This window comes from Pteropus alecto, unplaced genomic scaffold (assembly GCF_000325575.1).
Source record: "Pteropus alecto unplaced genomic scaffold, ASM32557v1 scaffold220, whole genome shotgun sequence".
Taxonomy (NCBI): Eukaryota; Metazoa; Chordata; class Mammalia; order Chiroptera; family Pteropodidae; genus Pteropus; species Pteropus alecto.
Genome location: NW_006430043.1, coordinates 2,899,494 through 2,921,169, shown reverse-complemented (window position 1 = coordinate 2,921,169; position 21,676 = coordinate 2,899,494). Strand labels below are relative to the sequence as shown.

The 21,676-nt window shown below is 42.5% G+C and overlaps 2 protein-coding genes across 4 annotated transcripts in view; one reads left to right on the top strand and one right to left on the bottom strand.

Annotated features, from left to right (window-relative positions):
• DAZAP2 (DAZ associated protein 2) overlaps positions 1–3,865 on the top strand; it is a 4,325-nt gene extending 460 nt beyond the window's left edge. The window contains exons 2-4 of one of the 2 annotated variants that reach the window (XM_006904583.3): positions 751–869; positions 1,263–1,431; positions 2,424–3,865. In XM_006904583.3, coding sequence (XP_006904645.1) covers positions 751–869; positions 1,263–1,431; positions 2,424–2,746 — 611 coding nt within the window. In that variant the 3' untranslated portion in view covers positions 2,747–3,865. Of the gene's footprint in view, positions 1–750; positions 870–1,262; positions 1,509–2,423 lie in introns of both variants that reach the window. The other variant, XM_006904582.3, reaches the window with a different exon arrangement.
• Positions 3,866–4,792: 927 nt separating this feature from the next.
• On the bottom strand, positions 4,793–21,506 carry SMAGP (small cell adhesion glycoprotein). 2 transcript variants are annotated; one of them, XM_006904584.3, is made up of 4 exons: positions 21,258–21,506; positions 20,177–20,248; positions 6,293–6,370; positions 4,793–5,562 (listed from the first exon to the last, which is right to left on the bottom strand). In XM_006904584.3, the coding sequence occupies exons 2-4, from the start codon at positions 20,208–20,210 to the stop codon at positions 5,384–5,386; spliced, it is 291 nt and encodes a 96-aa protein (XP_006904646.1). In that variant the 5' UTR covers positions 20,211–20,248; positions 21,258–21,506; the 3' UTR covers positions 4,793–5,383. The 2 variants fall into 2 exon arrangements, with proteins under 2 accessions (XP_006904646.1, XP_024901225.1); XM_025045457.1 differs by lacking the exon at positions 21,258–21,506 and adding an exon at positions 21,047–21,199.
• Positions 21,507–21,676: the final 170 nt, after the last annotated feature.

The window sequence follows — 21,676 nt, the reverse complement described above, 5'->3', positions numbered from 1 at the left end:
GACATCTGCAGGAGCAAATGAGGAGCTAGAGCAGGGATTTGGGTAGGCCAATGGAGAGCCGGCAAAGGCGGGGTGTTGTGCTCCGGAACCACAGGCAGGCCCACGGGCTTAACTAGAAAAGATGTGGGCGCTGGTGGGCGGGCCAGGGCCTGAAGGGTTGCTTTCCATTTCTCTTCGCTGGCGGTCAGAACTTCTCCCGGTTCCTGTGATGGTACCAGTGTGTCTGGTAGAACACGACCTCAGTTTCTCAAGTCAAGACTTTCCCCTTCACCCTGTCTGGTCTCAAGGTTCACTTCCACCATTCACTCTTTTAATTTGAAGTCGACCTTGAGCAGGCATCTGTGAGGTAAATAATCATAACCATCGTTACTCGCTAGGTCTTAGCGAGTTACAGCCAGGCCTATAGCGACTACCCAGAGCAGAGGCAGGATGTACCCTTGAAACATGGGCAAGAACGGGTGACCAGACTTGTCATGCATTCTGGAAGGAACCTGGGCCCAGCTGGACTTTCCTCTTACAACGGTATAATAATAGTGGGAAGAGCGCCTTTCCTGTCCAGTTAGAATCTAACATCTTCAGTGATAAGGGTGCAAATAGAATGCTCACTTTCTTGATTCCGGGAATCAGGCCATCCAGAGTAGTCTGCAAATCCCCTTCTGCTTGCTCCTGCTAGGTCAGCTACCCAGTAGGCACTCTCCCATTTTAGTGGCTGGGCATGGTAGGGAACATGCGCTTTTTCTTGTCTTCCAGGTCAATATCCAACGCAGCCAACCTACCCTGTACAGCCTCCTGGGAATCCAGTGTACCCTCAGACCTTGCATCTTCCTCAGGCTCCACCCTATACTGATGCTCCACCTGCCTACTCAGAGGTGCTTCCAGTTTACTAGACTTGAGCTGGTTGAGAATACTTTTGGGTCACATTTTCAGTCCTTAACTAAGTCTGATTCCACATATTTACTGTTCACAAACAAGAGATTGCTCATGTAAATAATCTAAAACAATATATAGTTCATTAATTTGGGGGAGTTCAGATTATTTTTATGTATCTGACACAGGTTGAAGATGAATTTGCATTCCTTGAGGCTAACATTAGTTATAGCAGGAGACTATTGAGTGGTAGTAGAAGGGCAACTTGTATAACTCATAGATTGTATTCTGCACAATGAGAATTAAGAATTGACTCATTAAAGAGAAAATGGGAATGAAATCTGAAATAGGAATGTCATAAAGTAACATTTTACCTTCTCTTCTGCCTCTTCTAGCTCTATCGTCCGAGCTTTGTACACCCAGGGGCTGCCACAGTCCCCACCATGTCAGCTGCATTTCCTGGCACCTCACTGTATCTTCCCATGGCCCAGTCTGTGGCTGTTGGACCTTTAGGTTCTACAGTCCCCATGGCTTATTATCCAGTTGGCCCCATCTACCCACCTGGTTCAACAGTGCTGGTGGACGGAGGGTATGATGCAGGTGCCAGATTTGGAGCTGGGGCTACTGCTGGCAATATTCCTGTGAGTATGACCTTGTCAGAAAATTCATCCCTTGTGTATTTAAACTTTTTATGACTATGTATTCATCTTTTCACCATTCTTTGATAATAGTTGCTGGTATTGGTGCAACCAGTGACGTTCACTAGTCGGGTAGAAAGTGGTTGAGAGGGCAGCACTGTGGCAGACTAGTAGCATCTGGGGCCTCAGTTAAGCAGATGCCTTTGTTTTCCTGTCAGGAGTCCTGCCTGCTTCTTTTTCAGTTCACTTTGGTACAGTGAACTGGTCTAGTAATGTTCCTTATTCATTCCATAGCATTTACTTAATATTTGCCATCAGCATGGTACTTTATTAGAGACCATGATGATTAAAAAAGAAGAATGCAAAATCTCTATTAAGTAGCTTTTAGAAAGATACTAGGGATTTTAGTTATGTCTCCTGCTTAGCTCCCCTGTACATGAGAATTTAGCCCAAATGGTCCTTGCTAGGCCTTGAGGCCTGGCTACTCACTACATGTTAGAGATGAGGTAGGAATTGGTGTCAATAGGTGGAGCCTTTTGGTTATCTCATGGTCATTTGAAAACTATAGGGGGACCTTGTGGTATAGGGGCCAGGGACCTGGCACTCCATCCCTGTTTTTGGAATATGGGTAGGAAATCACTGAAGATGCCTATGGATCTGGCCTACCCATATTCAGAAAGTATCCATAGGCCTTATTTTGGAGCTGGAATCCTTTGAATAAGTGGTAGGCTCCCTTTCCTGTATGTATCTTTGGGTTCACACACCTGCTTTAGAACCCAGATTAGTGGCAGAGCGAGCTCCTTAAGATGCTACTGGTCAGCACATTGCCATCTTCTTAACAGGTTCTCTGTTTCACCTGTGTCTACTTCCTTTGTATCAGCTGCTTTGTGCCCAATCAATCTTGTCTTGTCTTTTCAGCCTCCACCCCCTGGATGCCCTCCCAATGCTGCTCAGCTTGCAGTCATGCAGGGAGCCAATGTCCTTGTAACTCAGCGGAAGGGAAACTTCTTCATGGGTGGCTCAGATGGTGGCTACACCATCTGGTGAAGAACCAAGGCCACCTCTGTGCCGGGAAAGACATCACATACCTTCAGCACTTCTCACAATGTAACTGCTTTAGTCATATTAACCTGAAGTTGCAGTTTAGACACATGTGGTTGGGGTGTCTTTCTGGTGCCCAAACTTTCAGGCACTTTTCAAAGTTAATAAGGAACCATGTAATGGTAGCAGTACCTCCCTAAAGCATTTTGAGGTAGGGGAGGTATCCATTCATAAAATGAATGTGGGTGAAGCAGCCCTAAGGATCTTCCTTTAATTCCTCTGGAGTAATACTGTACCATACTGGTCTTTGCTTTTAGTAATAAAACATCAAATTAGGTTTGGAGGGAACTTTGATCTTCCTAAGAATTAAAGTTGCCAAATTATTCCGATTGGTCTTTAATCTCCTTTATGTCTTTGATTTATATTACTTGTTATAAATGAAACGCATTAGTTGTCTGCCTTTTCCTTTCCATCCTTTGTCCCACATCCCACCCTCAACCCTAGTCTTCCGTTCCCTCCCGCCACTCTCCATTGAATCAATGGTGCAGGACAGAAAGCCAGTCAGACTAATTTCCTTCTCTCCTTGCACTTCTCCCCACTTGTCATCTTTTAACTAGTCTTTCACAAGGATCCTCTGAAATCCCCTCTGTGCCTCAAGCACAGACCCCATTACTTCTGCTTTTGCATTTCCTCAGGCAAAAGTGGAGGGTGCCTTTTGGACCCTCCTCATAGGTTGTCTTTTCATACATGAACCAAACCCAAATTTGCTTTGGTGCCAGAAAAACTAAGCTTGTTCGAACAAAGGATAGCAATGTAAACTGTACAGTAAACAAGTTTGTTTAAAATGGGGGGCGGGGGCAAAGAGGAGGATGCATTTCACAAGCTTGTTGACTATAAAGCCAAATTAAGGGGAGTTTTCAAATCAGAAATTGGTCACCGTTTATTGTCCAAGTGTCTGATGCAGCCACTCATGGCTCCCAAGAATTCCTAAGCTAGGTTACGGGGTCATTGTGAACACCTCACTACAAAATGACTTGAGTCCAGTGAAATCTCATAGGGTTAAGAATATTTCAGGGATCCTTAATATTTTGATTTTTATTTTTGGCAATTGGATTTTATTTTATAATTTCAGTTCATCTAAATTTTGTGTTCTGTACATGTGATGTTTGACTGTACCATTGACTGTTATGGAAGTTCAGCGTTGTATGTCTCTCTCTACACTGTGGTGCACTTAACTTGTGGATTTTTTTATACTAAAAATGTAGAATAAAGACTATTTTGAAGATTTGAATAAAGTGATGAAGTTGCATTACACCTCACTTCAAGGATTCATTACTCGGCTTGTTTTTAGATTTCTTCTGTTGATACCTTTAATATTCTACCTAGAATTTGGTTAGGTGCTGCTGCCATTTTTTTTTTAATGAAAGTTTTGAAATAAATGCAGGAGGACAAGGCTAAGATTAGACCATTTTCATGAGTTCCATTTAGATGTTTAACTTTTCTTCGCTTCTTAAGCTCTTTCAGATTCTTAAAAGTCTGTTATGCCAGAGGAATTCAGAACATAAACTTAGAAATAAGGGAACATGATTCTTCTAACTTGCCCCAAAGTTTGACTCGAGGAAAATGTTTTAGAATTTATGTAATTTCAGGATGACCTTCAGTTTCTCCAAAGTTCTGTGTGGAGAAATACTGAAAACTGGAATCTAGGTTGCCAAGATTGATTCCTCAACTCTTGAGTCTTAACTTGGGGTGGACTTGAGCTTTGACAATGGAGGCTATACATTTAAGACCTCAAAGGAGATCTAGCTTAATTCCAAAGTAATATCTGGGGAACTAATGATCTCTACCAAAAAAGTTGTCTTTTAAACATGCCTCATTTTGAGACTGAGATCCAAGAAACTTCTCGGCTTGATCCAAAGGACACTGGTGGGAAAGTGGTAGGTAGATTGTTCCTTGTTCCCTCTGTGTATCCAGAGAATGAATTCTGGGAAACTGGTCCTTGCCAGGATGGAGGATAAATCGTCCATCTCCCAGGGTACATTTCTAATGACACTCGAGACAAGCTTCCCAGGACCATCTTTGTTTCAAATCTGAAATTGTTCTGGGAACTTTAGAAACTTCTCTAGGGTCTTTTTTGCTTGGGAGAGAATATATACAAAAGAGTTAAACAAGCAAAAGACGATGGCAAGAAAGTTTAGGCAGGGATCAGTCAAAATGTAAAGGTAGTTATTTCCTGCAGACGAGAATCTGATTTCCGAATCTGAAAAATTTTTAATTCTGATAAAAATAGCATTAAGTATGAGGTTGTTGGGGAATACGGAAAGGAAGGGCTCAGATTAGGGGATGTCACACATTCATCAGGAGGTAAAGTCTCTTATAGTCTCCTACCGCTCCTAGCCCAGCCTTTCACTGTGGTATCCAGCCAATGGGAAGAACGTCCGTGAACGCTATCTCCACTGGGACTGTCACTAGGTGTCCAGGTAGGGGACAGGAGCAGCCAGTGACCCTAACTCTCTTCTTCCTTTTGACCTGTGGAAAATTGAAGATGACTGGGCACATACTCAAATGTTGCTTGGAATAGCTCCACCTTGTTGGTCAGTCACAAACACTGCTGTATTACAAAGGCCTGGCCAACAACACTGTAAGCTGCTTTCTTCGTTTCCCTGGTTCCTGGCATCAGTGATGTTAAATTTGGGCCTGTGTTCTGGAAGGAGCTCAGGTTTGCCCATATCAATCTAGGCTTCTCACTGGCTTCAGATAAAACTTTCATCTAATAAATTAAATAGTCAATGTGTTATCACTAGAGTCTGAATAAACTCCTTGGGACCCAGGAATCATTAGATGAAATATTCCTCCTTCTCCTTGCCCTTGGCTGAGTCACTCTCCATCTGAAGGATGGTGCTGGGCTCTCCTTCTGCAGGCTCATAGGTGACGTAGCTGCCTTTGTTCTTGTACAGGTAAAAGAAGATCAAGACCACGACTGACAGCAGGGTGAGGAAGACCACGGTGATAACAACTTGGAAAGGAGGGAAAATATAGAGAGAGGTTTCATGATTGAGGAGGTCTCAGTAATTCATCGGGTCCTCTGAATTAGACAATTCCCTCACTTTTCATAAGGATCTTCCTGTTCTAGTCGATTAGTGTCCACTTCCAAATCCATATTCTCCCACTAAGCCCAGCTTCCATGGGACATGAAATCTAACTCTTGGTGCTTAAGCTAAGGACACAGGCTTTTGAACTCCCTCTCAACCAGTTCCTGATGATTATGATAGAAACAGGAAGGAGGCAAACAGGAAATAGCTTATCCCAACAGGAAGGGTTTTTTTAATCCATAGCCATCCTGTAGGAGGTTCTTTGTTCCCTCCCATCCTCTTGCTCACTCAGTTGACAAACCACACATATCCTCGTCCCTACCCACATACTGGAGTGTAGAGCCCATATGTACCTATATCTGTTTGTGGCCACATCTCAACCTACCATTTACTGGCAATGCCTCAAACAGAAGCCTCGAAGTCTTTCAGAGTCGTGTGTGTGTGTGTGTGTGTGTGTGTGTGTGTGTGTGTGTGTGTTTAAGAATCTACATGCCAAAACAAGCCCATTCATGGATTTGGTCTCTAATTTGTGGTGCTTTCCTGTTTAGGGAAAATCCTAGTTTATCATACTGGGTTCCTTGCTGTCTCTGGAGTGAGACGGCCCCCAAACTCAAGGTCCCTGAACTCTGAAGGTTTTGACTCAGCCTTTGTTACCTGCAATGAGTGCTGTGCTGGCTTCAGCTTCTGGAGACAGGGCCTCAGTGGCCTTCAGAATTGGGGTGGTCATCAGTTCTGGAAAATTTAGAAAAGTGGAAAAGGAAGTGGGGTGAATTCTTTTGTTAAAAATATATGGGTTTTTTGTTTTTTGTTTTTTTTTGGTGAGTCCAAAGCAGATTTATTAAATTTGGGAAAAGAAGGGTGAGGAAAGCTTAATTTTTTTACCCTCAAAATATGTCATATGTTTTGCATATCAAGCTTAATCTTAGCTTGATAATTTAGTCTTCTATCTTTTTTTTCCTATTTATTATTAAAAAAATTTTTTTAATTATGTTTATTGGGGTAACATTTGGTTAATACAATTATATAATTTTCAGGTATAAATTATCATTTGACATTTGTATATTCTATTGTGGGTTTACCACCCAAAGTCCAGTTTCCTTCAGCTACCATATATTTGATCCCCTTTACCCCTTCGCCCTCCCCCTATTTCCCTATATTTGCCCCCCTTTACCCTGTCTTCCTCCCCCATCCTCTCCCACTAGTAACCACTTGTCTATAGTCCATGTCTGAGTCTCTGTCCTGCTCAACCCCACTAGTAACCACTAGTCTATAGTCCATGTCTGAGTCTCTGTCCTACTCATTTGTTGTTTTTAGATTTATATCCCACATATAAGTGATATCATGTGATTTTCAACTTTTTCTGTCTGGCTTATTTCGCTTAGCATGATTATCTTGAGGTCCATCCATGTTGTCGCAAATGGCGGTATTTCTCTAAACCATGTTTGTCCTTCAGATTTCACCCCTCACCTTCTTCCCTATCCAAAAACTTATCATTCAACTCCTATAGTATATCCATATATGAAATGCAGACATTAGAAGAGAAAAATAAACCATCACCCAAAGACAGTAAACATTTTGATGGATTTCTCTCTAATATAGTGGTTAAGAGTGTGCGCTCTAGAGCCTGACTGACAAGGTTCAAATTTGAGCTCTGCCCTATACTAGCTGTGAGAAAATTACATATTCTCTGGGATCAGCTTCCTCGTCTTCAACGGAGATAATGGTATCTACTTTATAGCATTGTTGTGACTCAGTAAGTAACTCAATAGGGTAAGCTATTATTAGAAATGCATATTTTTGCATAAATGAAATCAAATGATAAATGTATATATATGTACAGATATTTATATTATATGGCACATGCATTTCTTGGATGTTTTTACAAATTCTTTGTAAACATTATTTTTAAATAATGAGATGAGGTTCCTTCCTTATTAAAACCCTTTCTACATTTCCAGAGTAGGCCCTGAAATTTGACAGGTTTTGAAACAAGGCCTCTTTGACCTTAAAATATATCCCATACCCGCTCCTGCTATTGGGTCTATTTATCCTTCAGAGCCTGAAAGTCCCAAACCTAAAGTCATTACCCTGGTTGGGAACACTACAGAACTAGTGGTCTCTAGAAGTCCCTTTTAAATGTTCCTGACATGGGAAGTCAGGAAGTCCTTCAGTTCTCCCCTAGTTAGCATTTTGGTATAAAAGTTTGAAAAGGTAACAATTAAGTTAAGGTTGCTACAGGACAGGTACTCCGGGGAAAACAGGGGATCCATCCTGGATCACCAACAGGGGGCATCTCAACATTCATTCACTAGATAATAATAGCAGTACTCATTAACAGCTTACTCTCTGCCAGGTACTGTGCTAGGCACTTTGGGGATATAATGGTGAGCAAAACAGACATGGTCTACCTTCGTGGAGCTTATCCTCCACACCAGTGTTCCTAGTTATGAACTATGATGATCGTGACAAAGAAAACATTCAGTTACTTAAGACAGCATGTGGCAGAGGAGCCTGATCTACTCTTCCAGCAGGAACAGTCTCCTCAGAAAGTAAGATTTGTGTTAGGAGCTGAAGCAGGATAGGAGTTTATAGAGTAAAAAGAGCAGGAAGTAGAGCACATCCTATGTAGAGAAGAGGCTGGGTCAAAGCTCTGAGACAAAGGACTCAAAGGCCAGTGTGGCTGGAGCACAGACATGAGCATTATTCTTGTCCAGTGCCTGACACCTTCAGGTTTCCAGCTAGGGCCAAGTGAAATTAAGTCACCAGCGGTGGTCTGGTGAGCCTGGGAGCAGTCCTAAGAGGGGACAATGATGTTGAGGGATATTTTCACACAGGCCAAAGGGAGGCCTGATAAACCATCCTGGTCCTGCAACAGAGGAAGCAGAGGTGGGCTGCTTAGAGCGGCCCACCTCCCAAGGTCAGGCCAAACCCTCTTCCACTCTTTCGTTAGGAATGGGGATACACTCAGCTACTTTGCAGCCTTGGGCAAATCGTTACATCTTTTGATTCAGTCATTGCTTCTCATCTATTAGGGATGAGGACTATATTACCCAACTCTGCGGGCCTATTGTAAAAATTAAATAAGAACATATATAAGGATTATATAGTAGCTACTACTTAAAATATGATTAAGTTGACTTTGTTTATATGCTTAGTGATTAAAAGGAAAAGTGTTTTGTGTTTGACTCCTACGAAGCATATAATTAGGTGACCCTGAGGAAGTAATTAAACCTCATTGAGCCTCTGTTTCTTGATTTGTAAAACGGGAGTCTGGTGGGCAGCTTCTAAGATGGATCCCAGTGATCTGGCCTCTGGTATTTACCCCCTTGGGTAAGCCCCTCTCCGTGAGTGGGCTGGACCAAGACACTTGCTTCTAACAAACAGAATGCAACAAAAGTGATGGGATGTCACTTTTGAGATTATACTGTGACTTCCGTCAAAGAAAAGCCTGGAGATGTATCGACCTGATCATTGCCTCAGACTGCTGTCCCTTGCCATGCACACTTTCTTCCCCCCAAATCTCCCAGGGCTGCACTCCATCCATCTTCCCACCGTTGACCCGAGTTCTGCACAGCTGTTCTTATCCAGCCTTCCTTAAACATTTGAGAACTTAAGATAATGTACTAAGAAGAATAATGTATGTACAGAAGCTTAAATATAAATGTGAGTAAGATTCAGTTCAATCATTCAACAACAATAAATTTGCATCTACAATGTGCTAGAGGCACTGACATAAATGCTGGGAAGCAGCGGTGATGAGAGCAACCAGGGCCCCAACCGTGGAGTTGAATTTTAGTGAGGGTTTAAGGAACAGATATGCATGAGTCCCTGGAAAGAGAATCTGAGAGGGAAGATGATTCCTGGTTGGGAAATTCTGCAAAGGACCCTAGTTTTAACAGCTGTCATTTACTAAGTATCTGCTTCATGCTATATGCGTTATAGACGTAATTATTAATCTTTAGAACAGCAGTCACTTCAAATAGGTATTTTTATTTGCTAATGTAGACCCTGAGCCCTGCTCCCTTGCAGAGTGTGTGTGTGTGTGGGGGTGGGGTGGGGCGGGGATGTTTAAGTGACATGACTCACATTATACATGATGAAACAGTGGAGGGAGCCAAGATCTGAATCCAGAGCTACCCGCTACAAAGCCCAAGCAAGGTATTCATACTAAACCTTCCTACCACTGTCTCTCTTTTTTTTGCTAATAGAGAAAAAGAGGAAAAGGTAATGAACAATAACTATGAGGCAGCTTTCCAAAAAGTTCAAGAATTTAAAAGATATGGATAAAGGCAGAAGAAAAATCAGATGACCACAATCAAATCCCAACTATAGTGTTTCCAAGAATGCTCCTTTAATGTGAATTTGTTCATAGGCAATTGGTAAATAGGGAATGATATCAGTGTAATGTGGAAGTAGTGTTGGTTTGTAAGCACCTTTTCCAGCTTTCATGTTTGATGTGATCGAGGCAAACTTTCTCCAACTAAAGAGAACATTTCAGCAATATCGAAAGACCTTGAGAAACATAAAATTCAATAGAAGTGCCTTCCTTGGATGCAGTAATTGGACGGTTTCCACTTATATTAAGCCATCTGGTGAAGCAATAAGTACAAACGAAAGAGATACAAAGAAATTTACTTCTATATGAAACCATGGAATAATGAAGAAGGCAGACCCTCCATCAGATTTTTATTTTTGATGAACACGGTCTCTTTTGGAAGTGAAGGCTCTTTGGAACCTACTTCTAAAAGGTAGAAGCACACATCCCAGGACACAGCGGGCAAAGGACTGACAGGGATTCGAGGTTCAAATGCTGGTGGAGATTTAACTATCAATATTTTAATTGAGATTTTTGTGTTGTATTTTTAGAATTCTTGTTACAAAGTTTCATCAGTCTTGAGTGGTCTGCCACAATCCTGTTTTTCCTGTAAGGTCATTTTCTGTAATGTACTTTCAGAATGTGGGTCTTTAGAAAAATGCACATAAAGTTTTATAGCAGAAATGCCTGTATTAGAGGCTGTCAAAGACTGTCAAAGGCTGTCAAAGACTCAAAAGAATAGTGTCAGGAAGCTCTATACAGCTCAAGTTGGCAAACGAATTTAATGTTATATTTGGAGGAAGAACAGGGAAAGAAATAAGCTTGCTGTTTGAGCCTGAAGGTGTCAGGTTGGAGGTAACAGGGAAAGCAGAGTTCCCCCAACTCTTTTTGCCTCTGTCTCCTATCGAAGAGAATGATTTTTTTCATAAAAGGAACAGCAGGATCTTGGTGACATGGAGAAGTGAGCTCAAGAGAAGGAATGCAACCCAGAAAGTACCAGACTAATCTAAGCAAGATCCAGATAAATGACAGCCAAGGGCACTGAAAGAACGTGCAGTGGGATCACTATTGGTGACATAGGAGCTTCCGAGAAAAATAGGGCCCAGGACTGACAAGCCATATAAAGAAGGTGGATTCTGTAAGTAGCTGGTGATCTTGATGTAGTTCCCCAGCAAAATTCTAGAATAAGTTATTAGGGCCTGCTTTGGGGGTCTCAATCTTGAAATAGTAAGTATTAGGAGCTAGTGTGGGACCACTACGAGCCATGTGCTCAGACAAGCTGCACATCCTTCTTAGAATGAGAGTCCTGGATCATAGACAGAGAAATTAAAAAAGTAATTCAACAAATATTTATTGAGCGTGTACTCTGTGCCAGGCTCTGTCCAAGGCTCTGGGCATAGATCAGTGAACACAACAAACAATAGCCCACACCTTCACAATTCCTTAAAAAATTAAACAGAATTATCATATGGTCCAGATATTCTATTTCTAGGTGCATATCCAAAAGAAATGAAAGCAAGAAGTCAAACAGATATTTGTACATCAGTGTTCATAGCAGCATTATTCACATAACTAAAAAATAAAACAACTCAAATGTTCATGAACAACAGATGAATGGATAAACCCAATGTGGTACATACATATAATGAAATATCATTCAGCCTTAAAAAGGAAGGAAATTCTGACACATGCTACAACATGGATGAACCTTGAAGACATTACGCTAATGAAATAAGTCACAAAAGAACAAATATCGTAAGATTCCACTTATATGAGGTACCTAGAATAGTCAAATTCATAGAGACAGAATAGTGGTTACTAGGAGGTGGAAGGAGGGGAGAATGAGGAGTTGTTGTTCAATGAATAGATTTTCAGTTTGGGATGATGAAAAGGAAATGGATGGTGGTGATGGTTATGTAACAATGTAAATGTACTTAATGCCACAGAGCCGCAGACCTAAAAGCTGTATATTTTATGTTCTGTATAATTTTATCACATTAAAAAGACATTTTTTCATACAATTTACATTCCGAGGGGGAAGATGGACAATAAACTAAATAAGTAAAAAATATACCGTATATACTGTGTTATATGTTGATTAGTGCTATGTAGAAAAAACAAGCAGGAAGGGGACAGGGAGTTGGGATGTGGTCAGGAAGGACCCTGATGAGGTGGCTTGAGTAAAAACCTATAGAAGGGGAGGGAGGCAGCCATGAAGAGACCTGGGAGAAGAACATTCCAGGTGAAGGGAATAAGTTCAAGCAAGGTAAAGCTATCCATAGTATTGAAAAGTACCTGGGGCCATTGCTTACTTGAAATGTTAAAGGCACAACATAGAGGTAACCTGGAGGGATCAAAGGGGAAAGGAAGAAGAGAGAAGTCAAGGGCTTTATGACATGGGTGCTGTAGGCCAGGGGTACTGGTCCGTGGCCTGTTAGGAACCGGGTCACAGAAGGAGGTGAGCAGCGGGCGAGGCTTCATCTGTATTTGCAGCTGCCCTCCAGTGCTAGCATCACCGCCTCAGCTCCACCTCAGATCATCAGGCATTAGATTCTTATAGGAGCACCGTTCCTGGTACCAAAAAGGTTGGGGACCGCTGATATAGACCATGGAAGGTCATTAGCTTTTTCAGTGAGTGAGATGAAAACCTTTTAGAGGCTTTTGGGTAGAGACTGGTTGGATTTACATTTTAAAAGCAGTGTTTCTCAAACTTTATTGTGTGTATGAATCTCCTAGGGATCAGGTGAAAATGCAGATTTTGATTCAGTAGGTCTGGGATGGGGCCTGAAATTTCAACGACCATACTTTTGAAACTTTGAGACCACCATGTTGTAAGGAAGCCTGATCCAGCCCACTAGAGGATGAGAGGCCACATGGAGGAAAACTGAGGTTCCCCAGGCTCAGCTGACAGCCAGAACCAACTGCTAGACCTGTAAGCAAGGTCATCTAGCCCAGCAGACCTTCCAGCAATTGCAGCTGCATGAGTGAGCACAGGTGAAACCAGCAGAGGAGTGACCAGCCAACTCACAGAATTTTAAGAAAACTGCTACTGTTTTAAGCCACTGAGTATTGAGGTAGTTTGTTATGCAGCAATAGGTAGTTGAAACAGAGATTGATTTTAAAGGATCCCTGTGACTGTGTGTGGACAATGGGGCAGTGGGAAGGTGGGGGCAGGAGTAGAAGCAGATTGTACTCAGCACAAGGGCACAGCTGCATCCACCAAAAGGGGGAGCCTTTTCCTAATTTTACACAAAAGCACTGGGTTTAGCAGCAGCTCGGCGAAGAAGTGGTGGGATTCTGAAGTTAAGACTGACAGGATATGGGGTGGAGTCAAGGACGAGGACACCAAGGTTTGAGGCCTGAGTAACTGAAGGGAGGGAAGGCGCAGTATTGCCCAAGATGGGAAGCCTGCAGGAGAAACAGATTTGGAAGGGAAGATCCAAAGTTCAATTTTGGACACAACTGCTTATTAAATATCCAAGAGCAGAGGTTAAACTGGAATTTTGGGAAGAGGTCTGGACTGGAGATTTAAAAGTCATCATATTTAAGACCAAGAGACTGAGTGAGATCACCAAGGGAGTAAGTACAGGCAGAGAGGATCAAGGACTAAGCCCAGGGGGAAAACAGCAAAGGGGACTAAAGAGTAGAGGCCAAATAGATCATGTACAAGGACCACTGGGTTTTGCCAAGCAGAAGTCATAAATGACCTTGGCAAGAGAAGCTTTGGTGAAGTGCTGAGTATAGACTCCTGGTTTATAGTGGGTTCAAGAAAAAAATGGAAAGAGAAGAACTGAAGGCAGAAGATAAACTTTTTTTTTTTTTCCCCTGTAAAGGTAAGCAGAGAAATGAGCTACAGCTAAGAGCGGGGAGGGAGTTCAAGTTTTTTGTTTGTTTTTGCTTTTTTTAGGATGGGAGAAATAACAACATGTTCATGTATGGGTAGGAATGACTCTGGAGAGAGGGAACCATTGATAATGCATGGGAGAACCATGACCTTGAAGGGACAGGATCTAGTGCACAAACAGAGGAGCTGGCTGCAGACCGAGCAGGAGTCATTCATTATTTATGTGTTTAACATGTACACGGGCACAGAGGCAGGTCGCAGGCAGATGGAGGGAGTGGGAGTCTTGGCAGTTCTCTTCTGAGAACTTTAATCTGCTCAAAAAAATAGAATGCACAGTCATTAATTGAGAGCTAGGATGTGGAGGGGGTTTAAGAAGATTTGAAGGTGCTGCATGAGTAGAGAGTAGCTCATCACAGAACATAGGCTAAGACTGTTTATAATATCCTTGTGGAGTAATACAGCCTGGCTATAAGGACTAAGTAGGAGAGTCATTGTCAAGGAATGGAGTGAATGACGCCAGTCTAAGCAGAGGTTCTTCCACTGGAATTGGACCTCAGTTCTTTTTGAATTAATATTATTATGTCAAATCATGCCAGGGCCAAATTAAGGCCTTTATGAAATTCAAAATAAGAACGTTAAATCATAAGGCAGGTAGAAGAAAGAAAGTCCAATAATATAAGTCACCCCTTATGATAATGACTCTGGCTTTTTTGTTTTTTAAATATATTGAATATTCAATTTTTTACAAGTTTTTTTGTTTTGTTTTGGTATTCTACTTTATGGGCGCCTTCCACATGGGCTTTGTGCTCTTTGGGTAAATGCAGACCCCCGGAGGCCTTGGGAAGGATCACCAAATTTGTGAGAGACTCAAAGCTAGAAGGGCAACTAGGACGCTGATAAACAGATTTCAAATGAATGGAGAAATGAGCTAAATTGAACAAGATGAGAATTTAACAGATTCTTTGTTCTTAGGTCCAGGAAATCAGTTACTCACAGGTAGAATGGGGGATGGGAAAGAATGCAGAGGCTATGGCCTAATAGCAGCATATATAAAAGATCACAGTGGGGCCACTCTAAAGCAATGCATGCTGTGAGGATATACCCCAAAACAGCAGCCAGAGTGGAACCTAGGTTGTAGAGTTTGGAAAGATTTTTATTTTCTTCTATTATATGCTCTCCTTTATCTTCCAAATTTCTTACAATGATAATTTGATAATAAAAACAATTAAAACTTGCTGTTATATTAAGTACCATTAATATAAATATTGTCTCTTATCATGGAGGCAACAGTGTAGGCCTCCTCTGTACCACTCTTAGACTGCTGAGTTGCATCTAGGTGTCACAATTTTGAGGTGAGCAGCCAGCATAGTGAATGGTTTGGAAACCACATCAGATAAGAAAAGCTTGCAAGAGGAAGCCCAGAGAGAAAACTTAAGGGTAGCCTAGAACTTGAATGCTATCTTCAAATATGCCAATGGATGAGCTATACAAATGGCAGAAACTAATGGTAGACAGATGTCTTCTCCAACAGAAAGGAGGGCAGAACTGGACAAATGCTTCCGGCACTAGAGAGAGAATTCTAGCACAGAATGGGTAGTTGAACTAGCTGACTCTCAGGACCTTTTCAGTCTCATTTATGAAATTTTTATAAATTGAAAGTGTTCTATCCAAATTCACTTCAATTTTAGTATATGTGCTGCTGAAGTGAGCACCTGAATTCACTTCAAAATCACATTTTCAAACTGGCAAAATCTCAACGAAGTCTGGAGTTAACAGTATTGTACTAATGTTAATTTCTGGTTTTTCACAAATATACCATGGTCATGGAAGATACTGACATTAGGGGAAATGGCTGAAGGGTAAACGGGAACTCTCTGTACTATTTTTTGCAACTTTTCTATAAATTTAAATTTATTCCAAAATTAAATTAAAAAAAAAAAAATTAAAATTTTCAACTCCACTCCACACCAAAGAGCTTTTCTCAGACGAAAGGTCACAGAGTGTTCTGAGAACTGATGAGCAAGGGCCCTTCAGGCTTGAAGTATCAGAATTATGATCTGTGTTTATGATTTACAGTTTACAAAATATACATTATTTTCTTTCTACCACAAAAATGTTATGTAAGTGGTTTTGGTGTTATCATTACATACAAGCCAAGAAACTGAAGCAGCTCAGCAAGCCCAAGGTCACTCAGCGGTTGTCTGAACCTGGTTTCAAATCTGTCTCTTCATCCTAAGGTTCTTTCTACCATACACTAGCAAGTAACTCTCTAAGTTCAGGAAACATCCTGCTCTGCTTCCAGTGAAGCTTTTTGTTTATGTGTCCACTGGGTTTGGTTCCCTGAATTTTATAGCAGATGGAAAGGGTGAAAGGGTGATTGTTCACCATAGCAATGTTTGCAAGAGTGACACATATCTGAATGTCCATCGGCAGAGGAATGTGATTAAGTAAATTACAGGCCATTCATTTTGGAAACAGTATACAGTTGTTAGGAAGAATGTGGTAGATCTGCAATTACTGGGAGAAGACATATGGTGAGATGAAAAAAGCAAATTGCTGGGGCAGTACGTGTAATATGATTACATGTTTGTAAAAAAAAAGTAAATTAAAATAAAACTATAGACACACGTGCTCTCTCACACACACACACACAAACACACACACACACAAGATCTAGAAGGCTTTTCCCTGCAGGGCGTGGAATAGCTTTTTAATGAAAAAACAAACAAACAACAACTATAACAACAAAGTAAACTAAAACCACTAAGCGTGAGATAAAAGGGGCAGAATGGCTTACAGCTTGCCCCCATTATCTCCCGTTTCTACCCCATTTCTCTCTTATCTCCTAGTCCAACAAAAGAATAATGTTACTCTCTTCCTTACCTTCTCAGGCTTGGAAAGACTATAGTACCATTTTTTTTTTTTCTGGTGGGAGGCCCGGGGCGGAGGATCACAATAAGGTCTGAGGCGCCACCCAAATCCTAACCAACAGCAAATGAACTTCAAGATTTGTTTTGCTCACTCACTCTTTTTTTTTTTTCTTTTGCGCTAACCCAGTTACCAGTTAGTTTCTTTGTGGCCCTTGTTCCCTAAATCTCTTATCACTGAGGCATCAGATCATTTGCCACCTGAGTCTACCAACCTACTTATTTGCTCTCGACCTGCCCAACACAGGGCGGCTCCCCCAATTCTCGTTCCCATGGGAACCTGCCCTGGAATTCTGCTCCCTTTCTCCTTCCTTCTCTTTCATGTGCAGTGGCCAGTGGGGTGGAGTGAGACTTTGAGAGCAGTGTACCATGACAGAAAGAACACAGGCTCTGAAGTAAATCAGACTTGGCACAAAATTCTGCCTCTGCCATTATTAGCCATATGACTTTGGGAGACTTTCTTAATTTCTCTGAAAATTTCTTAATTTCCCCGAACCTCAGTTTTTGCTTCTGCAAAATGAGAATAAATCCTGCTCACAGGATTGCGCCGAGGAATAAGCGAGATGAAAAATGCTGAGTGTCTAACTCAGAGTGAGTAAAACCTAAGAAGTGGCTAGTGTGATTAAATAGCAAAGGATAGGCTTTACCTGTGGGCAGGCAGAGCCCACAATGCCAGGTTCCACTCCCCCTACTTCCAACAAGGTGACTTATGCACTAGGCACGGCAGGCACAGTGCCTGGGGTCCAGATACTTCTAGGGACCCAGGAAAATGGCTTTTAGTGATTTTAATTTATATTCACAAGAAAAAATCAAATGTTTAGGTTAAGGAAATTATAATATTGTTATGTCAATCAATTACTAATTATAAATACAACTGTTAATTATTTTATTATATTAATGTTATATTTTCCCTTATACCAGCAGTTATAAAATATAATTTTTAATATATATCATTTTTAATGGAGGGAACAGGCCCACAAAGGCAAAAGTGCAAAAGCCCATGAAATCCATAATGCGACCCTCACTTTTAACACTCCAAGAGATCAAAGCTCCTTTAAGAGATCTTTATAGATTATCTGGGGAAAAAAGAATATGATAGGGTAGAGGTGGGAGGTGGGAAGAGACTGGCAAGCTCTCAATGATCCCATCCTTCATTTTTTTTTAAACGCCTACAGCACCAGGTATTCCTAGGTGGTCTCCCATCCCTGACCCTGCTTAGCTTCCGAGATCAGACGAGATTGGGCGTGTTCAGGGTGGCATAGCCGTAGTTGATCCCATCCTTCAAAGCATTAAGCCTACACCCTATCCGTGATTTCTCCCTTCCTGTCTCTGAACTTGCATTTGTTTGGACCCAGTGGGTAGTGGACTGTATGATAGGTCCTAAAATATCTCATCACTCATGTCACTTGTTGTGTTAGGAATGTAAACATACAACTCAACAACAACTAAACAAGCCAATTAAAAAATAGACAAAGATTTGACTAGACATTTCTCCAAAGAAGATATACAGATGGACAATAAGCACATGAAAAGATGCTCAATATCACTAATCGTTAGGGAAATGCGATACCACTTTACACCCAATAGAATAGCTACTATTAAAAAAAACACACAAAAATGAAAATGTGGAGAATTTGGAACCCTTGTGCACTGTTGGTGGGACTGTAAAACGGTGTAGCTGCTGTGGAAAATAGTATGTAGTTCCTCAAAATATTAAACATAGTTACCACATGATCCAACAATTACACTTCTGGGTATATACCAAAAAAAAAAAAAAAAACACTGAAAGCAGGGACTCTAACAGAGATTTGTATGCCCATGTTTACAGCAGCATTATTCACAATAGCCAAAAGGTAGAAACTACCCAAGTAGCTATCAATGGATGAATGGATAAACAAAGTGATATACATTATATATATAAATCATATATACTATATATACATAAAATTATATAATTTTAATAATATATATATTATTCAGCCTTAACAAAAAAATTCTGTCACTTGCTACAACATGGATGAACCTTGGAGATGTTATGCTAAGTGAAATAAGGCAGACATAAAAGAACCAATATTGTATGATTCCACTTATATGAGGTACCTAGTTGAATTTATATATATTGAAAGTATAATGGTGGTTGTCAAATGCTGTGGGGAGGGGAAATGAGTGTTATATTTAATAAATACAGAGTTTCAGTTTAGGAAGATGAAAAAGTTCTAGAGATGGATGGTAGTGATGGTTGCACAGCAATGTGAACTAAACTACTAAACTACGCACCAAAACATGGTTAAAATGGTAACATTTATATTATGTATATTTTACCATGAATTTAAAAAAAGAAAAGAATGTAAATAGTTCCCTTTTGTCCAAGTCCTAATTCCTAAGCTAGCTGCCCAAGCCTCACCTCTTTTCCCTATGGGCAAGTTTATTCTGGAGGTCCTCTGTCCTCTCCTCCAAAACACCCCTCAGGGGAAATGCAGTCTCTAGTTTCACACAGGGCATTACCTTTATCTGGAATACCCACTGCACCCCACTTTGCCTGTATACACTTCATCCATCCTTCAAGGGTAAGGGCCCCACTCATGGAGTCCCTGCTGACCAATCTAAACTTCTATCTATTCCATTTCTTATTTCTCACCAGACAACTAACAGAATTGTGTGCATTACTAGTCACAGAGGACGCTGTCTCAGACTTTCCCTGGGGTCACCACTCACCCGTTTCCACATCAGTAAAACTGAGAACGACAAATGCAAATTGTGTATATGAAAACAAAGGTGTATACACAAACCAAGTGTTTGTTCTTCCCTTACCATAACAAGTATATAATGAAAACAATCAATGGATATCTGATGGTTTGTCTAGCTCAGCTTGGTTATGAAATGAAAAGTGGGAATCCATCTCAATGTGATGAGAGATGGATCCCTGCCTGAGCATAGCTCCAGGAACAATGGGTTTTTGAAGCTGTAGTATATCATCAGAAAAATGAAATTAGAAAGCAGTCAATTCTTTTCCAGGAAAAGATGAGTTTCTAAAAAGTATCCAATAATAATAACCAATGTTACTGAGTGCTTACTAGATATGAGACACTGTACTGGGTAGGCATTTTATATAGGTTATTTCATTTAATCCTCATAAATAATCTCATTAAGGTAGGTACTATTTCTCCCATTTTACAAAAGAGGAAACTGGACCTTAAAGTGCTCAAGGTCACAAAGTTTTGAGTGGTAGTGCCAGGGCAGGTCTGTGAGACTTCAGTTTTAAACTGCACTGAAGTACATACTCTAGTAGCTTTCTGCTTCCTCCCAGTACCTTTGGAGCCGAGTGGGGAGGGTGGGGGTGGTGAGGCAGGCAGAGAGAGGTGGGGAAGGTATTCCCATTGGTGCTGAGGCCTCTGGAAATTCCAGGACTGAACTGGGGGTGGAACGAGAACCTGGGAAAGACCTTCACCTACCTCCTGGAGAAGTCGTGGTTGGGAGGCTAGTCATTGCAGCAAGTGGATGGGCACCTTGAGGAAGAAGCAGATCTGTAGGAAGAGGGACAAAGACAGGAATGAGCAGGGCGGGCAGAGGGACAAAGACAGGAATGAGCAGGGCGGGTCCCTGTCTGGGGCTGGAGACAACTGGAAATCCCAGAAAAGCCTTTGACGCTAGATTTTTCCGAATCCCTTCCCCATTTCCTCTTTTCCCTGTGGAGCTAATCCCAAACACTTCTCTTTTGGTTTCCCTGGGTATCTCCTCAGGCTGCAGATACCAAGAGCAGATCCGTGAGCCCTCCTGTATTTGGGGTGCATTATCTTCGAACGCTCTACCCCAAGATTCTTTCACTGGGTCACCACATGTAATTAAGAGATTTCTCAAGGCCTGAAAAGGTTAGGCAAAGGTATGCAAATTAGCAGCTGCCCCAGTTTCCCCAAATCGTGGTAACAGGTACCCAGTTCTGGAGCGTGGAGTTTAGGCGGAGCCATCCGCTAAGCGTCAGGAGGGCCGGGGAACTCAGGACCAGCGCCCAGGTTCATGGGCCCGCGTGGCTGCTGGGACATGCCTTTGGGTTGGGGTGAACCAGGCAAAGGAAACCAGAGGCGAAGGTACTCAGTCGCCTTTTGTCTTGACACAATTTGTCGACCGGGCTTGTCCCGCTCCCCGCAGTCCTCCCTTCATTGCCCACTGCGCCACCCGCGCTCAGCCTACCGAACCCCACCAGCCAGCCACTAGGGCCGAGCCCCACTTGGCCCAGCCCAAGCCTCGGCGCCCTGGGGGCCCTCAACACCGCTACCGACGTCGGGGCTTGCTCCGCGGCCCCGCCTCCAGCCCTCCAGCGTTACCAGCACCCCGCGGGCTCGCTGCGCTCCGAAGGCCACCAGTCCCGGGCACCCGGTTCCCAGCAGCCGCGACGGGAGGCTCCAGCCGAGGGCCGAGCTCCGGCCGTTCTCGGTTTCAGTTCCTGCCGGGGCCGACGTGACTGCAGTGTGAGCGTGGGCGACCGGGCTCGCCGCGCCCTCGGCGCTCCCCGGGTCCCCTCCTCCGCGTGCTCACCTTACCAGTCGGACGGGCTGCAGCGGAAGGGCCGGCGCCACTCCGCGCGTCCTTTTGAACTCAACGAGGGCGGGAACCGCAGAGATTCACGCAGATCCACGGAGGGACACTCGCTGCAGGAAGCCGCGGAGAGACTCGCAGAGTAGCTGCAGGGTCTGGCTGCGAGTGGGGGGTGGGGGCGACTGGGTGGGACAGGAAAAGAGGAGAGAAACTGCCCTCTGCAGGTTCCCTCTGCCCGCCAGGCCGCTTCTGCTCCCCTGGGAGGAAAGACTGCTTTTCCTTCTCCGATTGTCACTTTACTCTCCATCCGGAGCCGCTTCCTCTCTCGCCCCGGGGCTCGGGAGGGCATGGGATCTGAACCCTGGGCTGAGATCTGACCGCTTTCCACAATTTTCAACAAATGTGGAAAGTTACTTGGG

Excerpts from the sequence above, each read along its gene's own strand:
- SMAGP (XM_006904584.3), bottom strand. The coding sequence starts at position 20,210 with ATGACTAGCCTCCCAACCACGACTTCTCCAGGAG. Across the intron at positions 6,371-20,176 it reads AACCACGACTTCTCCAGGAG|AACTGATGACCACCCCAATT; the intron begins GTAGGTGAAGGT and ends TAAATTTTCCAG. Across the intron at positions 5,563-6,292 it reads CAGCACAGCACTCATTGCAG|TTGTTATCACCGTGGTCTTC; the intron begins GTAACAAAGGCT and ends CTCCTTTCCAAG.